General features: G+C 38.6%; 1 protein-coding gene across 3 annotated transcripts in view; it reads right to left on the bottom strand.

Annotated features, from left to right (window-relative positions):
- LOC115214956 (carnosine N-methyltransferase) overlaps window positions 1–18,746 on the bottom strand; it is a 249,486-nt gene that overhangs the window by 167,224 nt on the left and 63,516 nt on the right. For 2 of the 3 annotated variants that reach the window (XM_029784050.2, XM_036505447.1), the window contains exon 3: window positions 5,691–5,878. In XM_029784050.2, coding sequence (XP_029639910.1) covers window positions 5,691–5,878 — 188 coding nt within the window. The remainder of the gene's footprint in view (window positions 1–5,690; window positions 5,879–18,746) is intronic. The other variant, XM_029784052.2, reaches the window with a different exon arrangement.

Genomic DNA, 18,746 nt, shown 5'->3' with positions numbered 1-18,746 from the left:
ATGTAGAAACTCCCTTACTGAACATGAAGACCAGTCTAAGTGCAGGGACATCCCATCACAAAAAGGTAGATTAGATAATAGCTATTTGTCAGGAAAAAATTACTCTCTACTGAACCATTTATCCATCTGTCCAGAAAACTTGTCAGTATAAGAGGTGATGTGAGGTACAAATCACTTGTTTCATTCCTTCAAACAAGCTGGTAGCGTAAGAGGTAGTGCTAGGTACAAGACACTTGGGAAGGGTTTGATAGGAGATGAAGGGAACAGCTGGCAGGGTTTCATTTACATAAGTATACTTAACCTCCATTTATAATAAGGATCTCTTTCCCTCCCTCTCTCTCCTCCTCCCTTTCTCTCCACCCTTTCTCTCGCTCTCTCTCTCTCATATATATATAATCCTCTATCACTTTGTTTATTTCGCTCATTAGACAGCGGCTATGCTGGAGCACCGCCTTGAAGAATTTTCAGTCAAACAAATCAACCCCAGTACATTTTTTTTTTAACCTGATACTTATTCTATCAGTCTCTTTTGCTAACCCACCAAGTCACAGGGATGTAAACACACCAACACCAGTTGTCAAATGGTGGTTGACGACAAACACAAGCACAAAGATACAAACACACACACACTCATATATATATATATATATATATATACACACATACACTTCATTCAGATTCTGTCTACCAAATCCAATCACAAAGCTTTTTTCCAGCCCAAGGCTATAGTGGAAGATACTTGCCTAAGGTGCCACACAGTGAGACTGAACTTGGAACCATGTGGTTGAGAAGTAAGCTTCTTACCACACAGCCACACCTGCACTTATATATATAGGCATAGGAGTGGCTGTGTGGTAAGTAGCTTGCTTACCAACCACATGGTTCCAGGTTCAGTCTCACTGCGTGGCACCTTGGGCAAGTGTCTTCTACTATAGCCTCGGGCCAACCAAAGCCTTGTGAGTGGATTTGGTAGATGGAAACTGAAAGAAGCCTGTCGTATATATATATATATATATATATATATATATATATATATATATATGTACCTGTGTATATATGTTTGTGTGTCTGTGTTTGTCCACCACCCCAACATCGCTTGACAACCGATGCTGGTGTGTTTACATCCCTGTAACTTAGCGGTTCAGCAAAAAAGACCGACAGAATAAGTACTGGGCTTCCAAAGAATAAGTCCTGGGGTCGATTTGCTCGACTAAAGGCGGTGCTCCAGCATGGCCACAGTCAAATGACTGAAACAAGTAAAACAGTAAAAGAGCAAAAGAGAGTACAGAGAGAGGGGGGAGGGAGAAAGAAGGTGGGAGGGAAGAAACTCAGAGTAAGAAGTTTGCCAATGTCCTAAGACATGAGGATCAGAGTTGTAAGGAATTCCAGATTGCAAAGCAGTGTGGACAACGCTGAGGAAAAGCATTCATGGAATGAGAATGGCACACTTGTTCTTACTGACAATAGAAAGAAAGAAGTGTGGAAGAGAATATATGGGAGAAAGTGGGCCAACCCGAAATAGACCCAAAAGAGGAATGGACTAAGTGGACAGCAGTCTGGTGGATAAAGCAATGAAGGATGCAAAGGTAGGGAAGGTTTTTAGTCCATCAAGTATCACCACTGAGATGTTTAAAGATGCTTAAAATATCTGGCACTCTTGGATATGGATTGGTCACCTGCTTAGTAAATCAGGTAGAAGAGGAGGACATCATACCTGATGACAAGCATAGCAGTATCATAGTCCACTGTTACAAGAGCGAAAACAATATTATAGAGAGATGATGACAGAGGCATTAACCCTTTTGTTACCATATTTCTGTTGAGATGCTCTGTGTTTCTTTCAATTAATTTTAAATATAACAAAGAATTTAGTAAAATAACTTCATTATCATTAAGCTAGTGTTGGGGACATAAATTGTGACTAAGGTTTGGTGGAAGATTTTAATTCAAAACTTACAGAAACAAGATATTTGTACTCAGAGCCAGAGCTGGTTTCAGCCAGGTTGGTCATGAAAGAGTTAAATTATTGGACTAGATTATGAAGGTTGCAGAAAGCATTATGGCATAAATTATTAGGTTGAGAATAAACATAGATGCAATGCAGTTTAGTTTTGTACCTGGAAGAATTATTGGTAATGCCATCTTTCTAGTGAGACAGCTGCAGAAGAAGAATCTAACTAGGAGTAACATGGCATTTGTTAACCTAGAAAAGGTTGACATTAGAGTTCTCCACTCTGTAATCAGACAGTCACTGAGGAATCTGAGAGAAGATGAATGGTTTGTGAGAACTATACAAGTCATGTAGAAAGGTGCAGCCAGCAAGGTGAAAGTTAGTGATAAGTAAAGTGATGAATTCAGCATGAAGGTAGGGATACACCAGGGCCCAACCATCAGCTCTTTTCTGTTCATTAAAGTCTTCCAAGCCACAGCAAATGAGCTCAAGACCAAATACTAGCGGGAGCTTCTTTACATCAATAATCTAACTCTTAAAGGTGAATCCATGGCAAAATTAATGAAGAAATTTCAGACATGGGAGCAAAATCTGGGATCATAAGGCCTCAAAAGGAATTTGACAAGGTTAAAGTATTATTACATGGGAAAGAAGACAGGACCTTGGTACCATCAGGGAACTAGCTATGCTCAATATGCAGAAACGGAGTAGGTAATTATTCTATCAATGTACCTAATGCAAACTATGGAAGCATAAAAGATGCAGAGGGAACATAAATAGATTACAGAGAAGATAAACTTCACATGCAGCAGTTACACAAAGGAGTAAGCACAAAAGATATATACTCCTTTATTGACTCCTCTAATGTCTCAGTAGCTCTCAAGATGTAACAGAGAAATTCTAGAGCAGTGGTTCCCAACCGGGGTCCATATGGCTCTGGGGAATCCATGTAAGATTTTGTTATTAAAATGTATGTGCAATAAATTGCTAATCTATACATATAAAGCTGTGTGTGTGGCAGGTTTGGTAGCTTCCAACTCACACAATCTCCTCCGAGACCCTGCAGCGCAAGTTGACTAAAATTGAGAATATGATAGAAGGCTTGCTCTTCATTCCGTAGAAGAAATTCAAATTGGACCATGTTAAGACCAAAAATTATTTACATCAAAAAGGTGCTTTTTTTCTATGAAAATCCCTATTTTTTACGATTTTTTGACTGCTGTGTCGCCATTTTTCGGTGTATTTCAACCAGAAGAATGTTCACTGTTCACTTAAAGAGAATAATAAGCTGCATAATGAAAAATTTTTACTTTTCAAAAAAGATTGAAACTATGTCAATCAAAGTCTGCCGTTTTAAGCGCAACTAGAAAATAAACCCGAGCAACGCCAGGCTATACTGCTAGTATTAGGAAGGACATCCAGCCATAGAAACCATACCACATCAGAAATATTGGAGTAAGATACAGGCATTCAATGCATCAGATGCTATTGAACTGTCCAACCCATGCCTGAATAGAAAGCAGACGTCATAATAGGATGGATGTGTATATAATAATATACCCGTATAAATATTTTTCAAAAATTACAAAGTGGTTTTGTTGGTATGGCTTCTTGGAATGCTATAAGCCTTACAATAATATCTCTGTGATCACTGCTACTTCTAGCATGCTAAAAGTAGTTCAGTTACCTTGAAGTTTGTTTAAATTAGAAATATATTACAACAATGATAAATTACTGAAAGAAATATTTACTAAGCAATTGAGATTTTTTATAAATTGAAGTTTTCGGGAAAATACACTTTCTCAACTTCCTTTTATTATTGAATATTTCAAGTTCACAAATTTAAATATTCGGTACAAGATAGTTTTTAACGAGTTTTTATTTATATGCTTTTTTTCATTTCATGCTTATTTCATTCAATGTTTGCAATGCTCTCTCAAACACACACACAGACACACATGTGACTTATTTCCTTTTCATCGTTATCTATGAATTAAGTGAATTTGTTACTATGTCTGTTTGTCGTGCTACAGGTATTCAAATATCTCCATGTGGTCGCTGCTACCTTTTTGCAGGCCATCTTTCAGTTGTTGTCTCAGAAATGTCAAAATGAACAGCTGGTTTTGTTAATTAATTTCCTTAAGAATTCTTTTATCCATTCACTTTTTCTTTAAAGTGAAAGAGAGAAGAAACTGAAAGATATATGTACGGGTATATGAAATGGATGTGTGTGTGAGAGAGAGAGAGAGAGAGAGAGAGAGTGAGTGAAAAGGTATGTTGTCATGCATATGTACATACATAAATATGCATACATCTTCTTGGTAGGTGTGCATGTGAGAGAGAAAGAATGCCACTTAAACATCTCTCTCTGTCTCTCTCTCTCTCTCTCTCTCTCTTCTCTCTCTCTCACGCACACACTCACACATATATACATACAAAAAAGACGTATGAATATGTATTTATGTATGTACATACACATGACAACATTGTCCTTCACTCACTCTCTCTCTCTCACACACGCTCACACACACATACATACACACATCCATTTCATATACACGTTCATACATCTTTCAATTTCTCCTCCCTTTCACTTTAAAACAAAAGTAAATAAATAAAAAAAATTCAAGGAAATTAACAAACAGAAATGACATTTATGTAAGTAAAAACGAAAGATGGCCTCTTTGCACCCTAACATAGTTGGACTATCTTGATGTTTGTTCAAAAAAGAGAGATTATGACTGTGATAAAATAATGAAAGCAATATTTACTAAGCAAGTGAACGCTATTATACAAAGAAATAATTAGTGCCAGTTCAGTCCCACTGTGTTAGACTTTGGGCAAATGTCTTCTACTATAGCCACAGGTTGACCAAAGCCTTGTGAGTGGATTTGGAAATGGATACAGAAAGAAGCCTGTCATATGTATGTGTGTGTGTGTGTGTGTGCGTATGTATGCATGTATGTACATATCTGTGTGTGTCTTTGTGTTTGTCCCCCTATGATCACTTGACAACCAGTGTTGGTGTGTTCACATCCCCATAACTTTGTGGTTTGGTAAAAGCGACCAATAGAATAAGTACTAGGCTTTAGAAAAATAAGTTCTCTGGTCAATCTATTCAACTAAAAACTCTTCAAGGTGGTGCTCCAGCATGGCCACAGTCATGTGACTAAAACATGTAAAAGAATACAAGAATATATATATGTGCTATATTTTATATACATATTAGGTCATCAAGTATGAAATTTGTAGTAAGGTATAAGGTAAACTTTGACAGTTGCTCATTTTGCACCATTATTATATTTTGACAATCTTTATTTTTTGTAAGAAAGCTGACACATCTATTTCTTTATTCTAACTCATTTTGTGCTGTATAAAGTATTTATAAATCGTTTTTTGTTATTTTTGTTTAGAGATGGAGAATTCGGAAATTCGTACAGTTTTGAAATATGAGTTCTTTCTTGGAAATACAGCATCACAGATAGCTCAGAATATTAATGGAGTATTTCATTCTAGTATTACACAGCAGATAGTATCGAAATGGTTTGAAAAATTTTGTTCTGGTAACTTTGACCTCACAAATAAGCAATGCAGTTGACCAGAAACAAAGGTGGATAATGACAAACTGAAAGCCACTGTCAAGTCCGATCCAGCCCAAGTAGAACACACATAGACAGGTACACACACACACACAGACAATATAGTAATTTTTTTTTTTTTTTTAAGCCCTACTTACCACATTTGGGGTGGAAATCTGCGTCTGATTTCTTTGATAACAGGATCGTAGCAGGCTGATCTTTCACTTCGGCCAGACTCGCTCCAATCTCTGACAAACTGCTTCAAGGTTGTCTTCACTCTATCCATGTCGTACGATGTAGGCGGGTGTTTCCGCAGACCCTCCTCGCCCTGTAATACAGAAATCTCTTTCTAAAACACATTGGAAAGAGAAGAGGTATATATAATTGTATAAATAATGGCACTTTGGAAGCAACTGAAGACTTGCTATTGTCTTTAAACTAGTGCACTCAATCGTTTTCAAACTTAGCTTGTGCATAATTTTGTTCAGAGCAAGCAAAAGCAAATTTTTTCAAATTTTGTTTTTAGCATGTTGTTTTACTTGTTTTTGTTGTTGTGGTTGCTGTAATCGTTGTTGTTGTTGTCTAGTTCTAATCAAGCAAACCGATGACAAAAGGCATTCCAGCTGCGACCATCCATACTCTTTTACTTGTTTCAGTCATTTGACTGTGGCCATGCTAGAGCTCTGCCTTTAGTCGAGTAAATCGACCCCAGGACTTATTCTTTGTAAGCCTAGTACTTATTCTATTGGTCTCTTTGGCCGAACCGCTAAGTTACAGGGACGTAAACACACCAGCATTGGTTGTCAAGCGATGTTGGGGGGAACAAACACAGACACTCAAACATATACACACACATATATATATATATACACACACATATATACGTATATATATATATATATACACACATATATACGACCGGCTTCTTTCAGTGTCCATCTACCAAATCCACTCACAAGGCTTTGGTAGGCCCAAGGCTATAGCAGAAGACACTTGCCCAAGGTGCGACGCAGTGGGACTGAACCAGGAACCATGTGGTTCGTAAGCAAGCTACTTACCCCACAGCCACTCCTACGTCTATCTTTTTTTGTCTTTTGTTTGTTTTTTTGTTTGTTTGTTCTTTTTAAAATATGGCTGTGATTAAGAAAATCACTTTACAACCACATGATTTTGGGGTGAGTCCCACAGTGTAGCACCATGGAGAAGTATCATCTACTACAGCCACAGGCTGTAAGTAGAAATAAATCTAACAATGTTTTCCTCTGTTTTCATCACCATGAAATGGGTTTCACAAGAGTAATTTGGATGCTTCCAGTTCAGGGTGTTGCCTCCAGTGAGACCAGATGGTTGCAGCCATCTTTGCTTGATCTTCTCACTAACTTTCAGCAAGTCTCTAAAATGGCATTCATTTGTCCTGTGTTGTTGCCATTTGGAGCAAACACAGACATCCTTTTTTTTAGTCCCTCTCACCCTTGATACAATGAAATATGCATGGTGTGACCACTGATAGGAGAGAGGACTGTGCCAACACTGAAGCAGTACCCATTTTCAGTTACATACACAATGTAGAATGAAGTGCCTTGCTCAAGGACACAATGAATCATTCAGTGAGGAAATAAAACCTCCAATCTCACAATTGTGAGCTGAACACTCTTCACATACACATATATACACACAAAAGTCAATCATTAGCATTTATTAAATCATTTTGTTACCATATTTCTGTTTCAATAAACCCTTTTTGGGTCCAACCCACCTGAGACCACCCCTGGTTCAATGATACAAACTTCATATTGATTTATGATCCAAATATCACTTTAATAACAACTCGTTATTTTCTCAAGTAATTAAAACAAAGGCAGCATATGTCAGATGAAATATGGTAATGAAAGGGTTAATTTTGAAAACAATAAAGAAACTTATTAAGATAATTCTGTCGTTATTAACCCTTTCGTTACCAACCCAGCTGAAACCGGCTCTAGTTCTGAGAACAAATGTCTTGTTTTCATAAGTTTTTAATTAAAATCTTCCACCAAACCTTAGTCACAATTTATGTTCCTAACACTAGCTGAATGATAATGAAGTTATTTTACTAAATTCTTTGTTATATTTGAAGTAACTGAAAGAAACACAGAACATCTCAAAATAAATACAGTAATGAAAGGGTTAAGCTGGTGTTTGGAACAAGGTTACATAATATTTTGATGATAAGTTTTAATTAAGAGCATTTCAAAATAGGGAATTTGTAGTGTAGAATCAGGAGAGTTTTATGGTGAGATGATATCAAAAGGGCTCATCCTTATTTCTGAGTGGTGATGACCTGTGTTTATAACTCTGACAGTTTTAAGATTTAATACTTCAAGTGTTTGTTGAAGAGGTGCTTTAGCTGCTACCATTAGGAGATCAAGATACTACATAGAGGTACTCTTATTTTTTAATGTTTTATTGTTGTTGTTGTTGTTGTTGTTGCTGCTGCTGTTGTGTAGACACTCTCCCCACCCTTCTCGTTAGTGCTAATCAAAGTTAGACCCACAGTATGAAGATAAGCAGGTGACTGACTAAATGCAGTCTAAATGCCCATTGTTTAAGATACCCATATGTCTACCTAATAGGGGATTATACTGCACATTGATATGCATCAGCTAAATGCAATGAAATGCAGTCGTGCAGTTTGGTGAGCATGTGGTACTCTCTACAGCCTCCTGTCTCCTTCTCTATACAATTTTTTTTATAATTACTTCTTTCAGTCATTAGACTGTGATCATGCTGGAGCAATGCCTTGACAGGTTTAGTCAAAGAAATCAACCAAAGGTCTTAATTTTAAGTCTGAAACTTATTCTATTGATCTCTTTTGCTGAACCACTAAGTTACAGAAACAAAAACAGACCAACACCAGTTGTCAAGAGGAGCTGGATGGACACACACACACACACATATACATGGCAAGCTTCCACATAGTTTCCATCTACCAAATCCACTCACATGACACTTGTTGGCCTATGAGACACTTGCCCAAGGTGCTGAGCAATGGAACTGAACCTGAAACAATATGGCTGCAAAATAAGCTCCTTGACCACACAGCCATACTTGAACCTATATATTGTTGTTGCTGTGTTGTTTGTTGTTATTTTCCCTTTTTTTTCTAAGTCAGAAGAGAAAGTAGTACCCTTGACCCTTTCTGAAATTGGAGACATGGCCTCAGTGCTTGCAAAACAGAGTGGATTTCACTAAAGACATCCAAGGTACTAAGTCATTATCATCATCATCATCATCATTATTATTTAACATCTGTTTTCCATGCTGGCATGGGTTGGACAGTTTGACCGGAGCTGGCAAACTGGAAGGCTGCACCAGGCTCCAATTGTCTGTTTGAGTGTGGTTTCTATGGCTGGATGCCCTTCCTAACACCAGTCACTTTACAGAGTGCACTGAGTGCTTTTTAGGTGGCACCAGCACAAGGTAGTGTTAAACCAGGAGACATTATTGTAGTTCATTTCTAGGCCAGCATAGATCAAACATATCTATGATCAGAGGCATTCCAGTCATGACCATCTCACATTTTTTTTTTTAATCAACAAGTACATCTAGGACTAAATTATCCTTTGAGGCTCTTCCTTATTTTATCATAGTCGTGGCCATTATTTAGCACCAAACCAACCCTGATCAAGCAGACTTATGATCAAAGACATTCCGACAATGGTCATGTCATCATTTTTCTTTGTGTAGGGAACTGGAACTACCATATTTCCCTCAAACCGCACCCTTTACAAAGCAGTAGGGTACAGTTTGAAAGAGATTTGATTGCTATTTCTAAGAGGTTCCTCTGTTGATTCATGATCCTCTTTCTTCAACAAAGATGCACAGAATGCAATTAGAGGGAAAGTGATTTACTATTTCTAGAAGGTCAAGTAATCATACATTTCTCTCCTTTAGGCTCATGGTCTTTCCCATTGGTATCTCTAGTAGGTCAAGCCACAACAAAAGGAAACTAGGTGGGTTCAGTCAGGCCACACCAAGAACTGTTTCTCTCTACATACAGAGTCGTGACTACAAATTTGGAACATGGGTCTGAAAATTAGAATTTTTTATATGAAATGCCCAAAGTTATATCTAATTTGCAGTATATTATTACTTACATTATTTACATTCAACAGATATTTGTCCTCATCTTGTTTGTTGCTAACACAACGTTTCAGCTGATATACCCTCCAGCCTTCATCAGGTGTCTTGGGGAAATTTCAAACCTGGGTTCTCATTCCTAAGATATTTTTTCGACGACAACAACGAGGACGTCATTGTCGCTGCCATCGCCGTCAACATCGTCATCATTATTATTCAGATCACTGCCTGGAATCGAACTCGGAATCTTGGGGTTAGTAGCCCATGCTCTTAACCACCTCAACATATTCCCGTGGGCATATGGCTTAGTGGTTAAGAGCCCACGGGTATATGGCATAGTGATTAAGAGCCCACGGGCATATGGCATAGTGTTTAAGAGCGTGGGCAACTAACCCCTAGATACCAAGTTCAATTCCAGGCAGTGAACTGAATAATAATAATAATAATAATAACAACAACATCGAAAAATACCTTAGGAATGAGAACCCAGGTTTGAAATTTCCCCCAAGACACCTGATGAAGGCTAGAGAATATATCAGCTGAAACGTTGTGTTAACAACAAATAAGATGAGGACAAATATCTGTCAAATGTAAATAATGTAAATAATGTACATAATTCCTCATCTTTTAAATATAGAACTGTATATTACTTGGCCAAAAATTTGGAACATAGGTCTGAAAACTAGAATTTTTATATTAAATGCCCAAATGTATACATTGTATATATTTGAGCATAACAATTTTAATTTTTTAATATCATCTTGAGCAAGTCTCTTTGACCATAAAAGCCTCAGGCCAACTCAAAGCCATGAGAGTGGAAAATAGACAGACAGAAACTATGCAGAAGCTGGCAAAAACGTTAGCACACCAGGCGAAATGCTTAGCAGTATTTCGCCTGCTGTTACGTTCTAAGCTCAAATTCCGCCGAGGTCAACTTTGTCTTTCATCCTTTCGGGGTTGATAAATTAAGTACCAGTTATGCACTGGGGTCGATGTAATCAACTTAATCCCTTTGTTTGTCCTCGTTTGTCCCCTCTATGTTTAGTCCCTTGTGGGCAATAAAGAAATAAGAAACCACGTGGAAGCACATCAGATGGGTGGTACTCGAAATTCAAAAGGCCAGCCTTGTCACATATAGTGTCATGCACATTCAGCTTGAGAATTACATTAATAGTACACATGTCTGTGGGGTACTCAGCCACTTACAATTAATCTTAGCAAAAAGATAGTTTAGATGATCCTCCATTTAGATCAAAAGAGGATTTGTCAGGTGTGGCATAGGTGCAGGCATGACTGTGTGGTAAGATGCTTACTTTCCAACCACATGGTTCTGGGTTCAGTCCCACTGTGTGGCACCTTAGGCAAGTGTCTTCTTCTATAGCCTCGGGCCAACCAATGCCTTGCACATGGAAACTTCAAGAAGTCTGTCATCTGTGTGTATGGGTGTGTATGAGAGAGAGAAAGTGTGTGTGCCTGTGTGTGAGTGAGTGAGAGAGAGAGAGAGAAAGTGTGTGTGTGTGTGTGTGTGTGTGTGTGTGTGTGTGTGTGTGTGTGTGTGTGTGTGTGTGTGTGTGTGTGTGTGTGTGTGTGTGTGTGTGCATGTGTGTGTGTGTGTTTTAAGATTGTGTGATAGTTATAAATGAGTTTCACTGTCAGACAAGCAGTGTTATTCATTTCCAATATTCCACAAAAACATGTCTGGCCATGGGAAAATATTACCTTGCTTGCAAACAGATGAGGATTAGTGACATAAAGAGCATCCAGTCATAGAAAATCTGCCTCAATAAACTTCATCTGACCCATGCTAGCATGGAAAAGAGGACGTTAAAATTATGGTGATGGTGATGGTAATGATGATGGTGAATTTGCGTTAGACAAGGCAGATCATTCTGAATGCCAGTCTACCTAAAGGAACAAATTCTAACACCTCATCCCTATGCAGTTGCTTGACCTGAAAGAAACAGCAGCCAAATCTCTTTAAACTTTTAGCGTTCAGACTACTCTGTGAAATGAAATCCTTATTCATTGGTATTGTTTTGAATTGATCAAGCATTATCTCACAGCTTCAAGACTTCGACATTGTGACTGTTGATTTTTAGAATGACATTGCTGGTTAGGTGTGAGACGTCAGATCTGGCCAGTTTCAACATAAAACAGGCAGAAATTTTGGGCCAGATATGGCTCATTGATATGCCAAGGAGTTAAAGTTCCACCCAATCATAGACTGGATAAAGTAGTCTTGGACATAACATGATGTGAAACAAGATGGAATGGCCACATATGGTTGACTTATACATCAAGATTACTTTGAGGACCGAAAAACTCACATGAAACACAGCTGGATTTGGAAAGATAGTGGTGATGTTTGAATGATAACACTACATATTTACATTATACATCATGTTCAGGGGTGTGTATTTCGGATGTGCTAGGTGTGCGCTATACACCCATCGAAAATGTCAAATTCATTATAAATATTAACCTTACTCATTAATTTAATCACAAATCTTAATAAAAAACTTTTGTTATATCCCTGGCACTGGGTGTCGCAGCACACCCAATATACAACAACCACCATACACCACTGATATATATACATACATAATACCATCCAAACATGGTCGATGCCAGTGCCACCTGACTGGCTCCCATGCTGGTGGCACGTAAAAAGCACCCACTACATTCTCAGAGTGGTTGGCATTAGGAAGGGCATCCGGCTGTAGAAACCTTGCCAGATTGGTGTCTGCTGCAGTCCTCAGTCAAACCTTGCAACCCATACCAGCATGGAAAACGGACACTAAACAATGATAATGATGATATATACATACATATGTATCAGGGACATATATTCCAGGTGTGCTAGGTGTGCACTGCACACCCATCGAAAATGTCAAATTCATTATAAATATTAGCCTTACTCATTTGTCTAATCACAAATCTTAATGGAATACTTTCGTTATACCCCTGCTTGAAATATGGTGATACTGGGTGTGGCAACATACCCAATACAACAACCACCATATGCCACTGATTACATTGACTTATATGATGGAAAAATACGGCAGGAGTCAGAGTTGCAATGCTCATCCATTGTTCAAAATTAAAGTACACAGACACCACAAAACAAAAACAAAAAAAAACGGAGCATCATGACAAAAAGATGAAATCCTTGTCTCACATGAGATTTCAATGAAACAAAGCAAAACGAAAACAAACAAACAGAACATCTATTTAGTGATTATAATTAACCATGAACAGGTCAAATGATCTCAGTCACATGACCAGTCACGTATTCTTTATGGCTATTTAACACTTTGTTTCCTCACTAAATGGCTTCTCTGATCACTCGTAGAGCAACAATACATAAGCTGAGTAAACAATAACAGAGGTTCTTCATGTGTTCCAAGCTACCGGTTTGTGCTTACATTTGGAACAGTTTTAATTAGATTATCATTTTATTTATTGTGCAGAGATCATCATCATCATCATCATCATCATTATCATCATGATCAATATTGCCACAACCAGCACCGCTGCTATACCTACCATTGCCACTATCATTGTTGCCAACATCACCAATACCACCCCCAGCACCAACACTGGTAATACTGCCACAATCACCGACACTACCAAAAATAACCAATACCACCACTACCACCACCGCAACACCAACGCTGCTGCCACCATCACTACCACCACTACAACACCAACACTGATGCTACCATCACTACCATCACAGCTGTCACTGCCACTACCACCACCACCACTAATATCACCAACCTCGCCACTGCTGCCACTACTACCAACAATGCCAAAAGTGACCAATAACATTGTTACCACAACATCAACACCACTGCCACCATCACTACTGCCACTGTTACCAACACTGACCGCTGCCACCAACACCATCACTGTCACCACTGCCACAACCACAACCACAACCACAACCACTGTTGCTATTAGTGCTTGCATGTTTCCATTAATTGCTTTCCTATTCCTTCAAATCTCTACTGTTTTAGAAACTTGCCCATGTAATGTTCTCTCCCCCACCCCAGTTGTGCGGTCCTGTCCTTCAAGTTACTCAGTGACCCCACTACTGCTGGAGCCACATAATAAAAAAAGCACCATTCTGTGAAGTGGTTGGCATCAGGAATGGTATCCAGCAGTAGAAGCCATGTCAAAGCAAACATCAGAACTTTCCGCAGTCTTCTGCCTTACCAGTTCCTGTCAAACCCCAGCTAACCCATGCCAGCATGGAAAACAGACATTAAATAATAATGATGATAATGATGATAATAATTGAGATCGCTAAGATGTGGCAGGTACGAGAGTCAAACATGAAGGTTATCCCTGTTGCCATCGGAGCATTGGGTTCAATACCACCCAATCTGGAAAAACATCTGAAGGCTTTAGAAATACACTACAATCTATGTTGAAGCTATGAGATAATGCATGACTAATTCTTGTAAATATGAATAAATAAACATTATATTTGACAGAGAAATCTAAATGCTAAAGGGTCAATGTCTATTTTTCTATGCTTGCATGGGTCAGATAGGGTTTTATTGAGGCAGATTAACTAGGGCTGAATGCCCTTCCTGTCACCAACCTCACCTGTTTCCAGCTAAGGTCCCTAATATATACACACACACAACAGGCTTCTTCCAGTTTCCATCTACGAAATATACTCATAAGATTTTGGTCAGTTCAAGGTCATAGTTGAAGACACTCACCTAAGGTGTCACACAGCAGGATTGAAACTAGCACCACATGGTTGGGATGCAACCTTCTTAACTACACAGCCATGGTTGTGCCTATAAGTCACGCCTGAATTAATTATGCATTGTACAAGGTTACTAAAAGTGTTGGCATCAGGAAGAGCATCCGATCAGAAAAGAGACGGTAGAGATATAATCAGAAGTAGACCGGTTGCTACTGTTTTATACCTGGTTGCTGCCTAAATGACGAACAGACAACAGGCAGCACTGCTACTTTACATCTGAATAGTTCGAAATAGAAAGAACAACCTACACTACAAACAACAAACAAACAAAAAAGAGCCAACAAAAATAGTAATTGGTTCCAAAAAATACCAGTGCCTCCCCAATCATGGAGAAAATATATATGTAAAACAGCACCAATAAAAATTGCTAAAACATAATTTCTTTACTGCATCTCCACAGTGCAATCTTTCAGTCTGACTTTAAAGAATTTTATAGAACTCTGCAGAATATTGATGCTGTTTCACAACATACAAAGCCAATTACTGTGGTTTATCTATTTATTTATTTATTTTGCTTATTTTAAAGTAATATTGACAATTATATCAACCTCAGCTCAGTATATTCTTCTCCATTCTAAATTAATCCATACCTCAGGCTATTTTTAAAAGGTTCCCCATCACCAAATCACTATCATTGTTTTTGTTGCTGTTAGTAGTATTACCATTATTATTGTTGTTGTTGTTGTTGTTAGGGCAGCTTGCTAGCAGAATTGTTAGCACAATGGATGAAATGCTAAATGGTATTTCACCCGTCGTTACGTTCCAAGTTCAAATTCCGCCGAGGTCAACTGTGCCTTTCCTCCCTTCAGGGCATCGATGTCACAAGTCACCAGTTGAACACCGGGATTGATGTAATCAACCCATCCCCTCCCCCAAAATTGCTGCCCTTGTGGCAAGATTTGAAACCATTATTGTTGTTGTTGTTATTTTGAGGCAGTGAGTTGGTAGAATCATTAGCAAACCAGGCAAAATACGAAGTAGCATTTCTTCTGGCTCTTTGCATTCCAAGTTCAAATTCCACAAATTCCAACTTTGCCTTCCACCCTGTCAGGGCCGATAAAATAAATACTAGTTGAGCAATGGGGTTGACATAATCAACTATGCCCCTCCGACAAAATTTCAGGTCTTGTACCTATATTAGAAAGGATTGTTATTTATTATTATTAATGTTGTTGTTGTTGTTATTATTATTATTCACGTAAAAGACACCATTTGAGCGTGATCGTTACCAGCATTGCCTTTCTGGCACCTGTGCCGGTGGCATGTGTAAAAGATTCGAGCGAGGTTGTTGCCAGTACCGCCTGACTGGCCCCATGCCGGTGGCACGTAAAAGCACCCACTATACTCTCGGAGTGGTTGATGTTAGGAAGGGCATCCAGCTGTAGAAACTCTACCAGATCAAGATTGAAGCCTGGTGCCGCCATCTGGTTCGCCAGCTCTCAGTCATTCGTCCAACCCATGCTAGCATGGAAAGCGGACGTTAAAATATGATGATGATGATTATTATCATTATTATTATTACTATTATTATTATTATTATTATTATTAAGGCGGTGAGCTGGCAGAATTGCTAGCACACTGGGTGAAATGTTTAGCGGTATTTCGTGTGCCGCTGCATTCTGAGTTCAAATTACGCCAAGGTCAACCTTGCCTTTCATCCTTTCAGGGTCAGTTAAATAAGCACCAGTTACTTACACACTGGGGTCGATGTAATCAACTTAATCCCTTCCCCCAAATTTGAGGCCTTGTGCTACCATTAGAAAGAATTATTATTATTATTATTATTATTATTTGAAGGTGGTGAGCTGGTAGAATTGTTAGCATGCTGAGCAAAAGGCTGAGTGGCATTTCATCCATCCTTATGTCCTGAGTTCAAATTCTACCGAGGTTGACTTTGCCTTTCATCCTTTCGGGGTCGATAAATTAAGTACCAGTTGCGCACTGGAGTCAATGTAATTGACTAGTCCCGTCCCCACAAAATTTCAGGCCTTGTGCCTATAGTAGAAAGGATCATTACCTCCGCCTTAGCAAAGGTGGAGGTACTGCTTTCAGTCGTGTTTTCCTTGTTTGTCTGTGGACAACATACGAGTATCTCAAGAACTGCAGCATAGATTCAGATGAAACTTTCAAGAATGTTTGGCTTCATGACTGGCATGAGCTGATTAAATTTTGGGATCGATCCTGTACCAGACAAGGATTCTGGATTACTTTTCCTGTTTTTTTACTTAATTCTTGAGAGTGATCAGGTTCATTTTAAGTATTCTCATTTGAGAGAGCAATCAAATTTATTTCAGATATTCTCATTTTAAAAATCATCTCCGGCTAATTGTTGAGAGGACTTTAGTGTTACCTTGGCAGAAGTTTGCACTCTCTGAGTGCTCTTGTTATTATTATGGGAAGGCGGTATGCTGGCAGAATTCTTAGATCACCAGGAAAAATGCTTAGCAGTATTTCATCCATCTGTGCATCTTGGGTATATGCAATGCTTTAGTTTTGTGCTTTCTACTGAATTGAAAGCACCGTATTTTAATGTGTATAAGGAACCCCTTTCTGTCGATATTAGGTTAGAAAAATACGGGAGTCTCTTATACATGGATAATCCCTAACAAAACCGTTTTTCCAAATTTTAAGCCCAAAAATACGATATTCTACATAATAATGAGTGCTTAAGTGAAAAGGGTTGGCATCAGGAAGGACATCTGGGTATAAAATACAGCCTTGAACAATCTAATCCAACTCATGCTTTCATGGAAAACTAGGAGTAAAACAACGTTGAGGATGCTAACGATGATGACAATTGTAATGGTTGTAGAGACTATAAAACATGACTCTTTGTTACTATATTCATCTCAAAATAAACTACTTTGTTTTAATTAATTCTGAAAATAATGAAGAATTTAATTAAAATAGCTTTGACATTATTGAGATTGTGTTTGGAAAATAAATTAACATGATATTTTGATGAAGCAGGGAACATGCATCATAGACATAGGGAAGGCGTCAAGCAGGCTGAAGAATGAGTGTGACTGACTGACTGACTGCACAAACCAGACCCACTACAATGATGAACCCCTGCAGCCTTGTGAGGTAAATTACTGAGCATTTAAAAAAAAAAGCAAAGGGAGTAAACTCCTACAGAAAATCTAGAGGGAGGGACCTTAACCCTTTTGTTACCAACCCGGCTGAAACTGGCTCTGGCTCTGTAGTACAAATGTCTTGTTTTCATAAGTTTTGAATTAAAATCTTCCACCAAACCTTAGTTACAATTTATGTTCCTAACATAGCTTAATGATAACGAAGTTATTTTACTAAATTCTTTACTATATTTAAAATTAATTGAAAGAAACACAGAGCATCTCAAAATAAATACAGTAACAAAAGAGTTAAGGCAGATATACATGGTTACACTTAAGCAATATCTGACATACACTGTGGCTCCATGGAGGCTGCAAATGTACCAACTTGTCTTTCCTTCATGACATATCCATGAGTGGAGATGGTGAGTGTACTTGGAGTTAGACATTTGCTTCTGGAAACAACCAAACGATCCAGGTACAGCAGAAGTCACTGTCTCTGCAATGCCATCAACCGACAACAAAAATGGTCAACCATTTTCTGATGTTCTACAAAGTTCAGGCAGGGACCACAAGTGAATAGGGCTGCTACATCGGGGACAGTTCTGTTTTTGCATGCACAGATATCCCAGATTGCATTCAAAACAAGATCACTCACATGAATGGTATAAAGTCACTAGCAAATATGTGGATGGGAGGATGAGGGGGCAGGAGGGGAAGGAGGGGGTTCAGTCAAACAAATCAACCCCAGGACTTAATTTTTTTTTTAAAGGTCTGGTGTTTATTCTATCAGACTTTTTTGCCAAACTTCTAAGTTACAGGGATTATAAACAAATCAACACCAGTTGGCAATCAGCAGCAAGGGACGTGACTGTGGTAAGTAGCTTGCTTACCAACCACATGATTCCAGGTTCAATCCCACTGCATGGCACCTTGGGCTAGTGCCTTCTACTATAGCCTCAGGCTGGCCAAAGCCTTGTGAGTGGATTTGGTAGGTAGAAACTGAAAGAAGCCCATCATGTGTATATATATATGTGTGTGTGTGTGTATGTATATGTTTGTGTGTCTGTTTATCCCTGCAACATCACTTGACAACTGATGGTGGCGTGTTTACGTTGCCGTCACTTAGTGGCTCAGCAAAAGAGACTGATAGAATAAGTACTAGGCTTACAAAGAATAAGTCCTGCAATTGATTTGCTCAACTAAAAGCAGTGCTCCAGCATGGCTGCAGTCAAATGACT

Source organism: Octopus sinensis, linkage group LG8 (genome assembly GCF_006345805.1).
Source record: "Octopus sinensis linkage group LG8, ASM634580v1, whole genome shotgun sequence".
Taxonomy (NCBI): domain Eukaryota; kingdom Metazoa; phylum Mollusca; class Cephalopoda; order Octopoda; family Octopodidae; genus Octopus; species Octopus sinensis.
The sequence above is the reverse complement of the archived record's forward strand: the minus strand, read 5'-3'. Positions and strand labels throughout refer to the sequence as shown.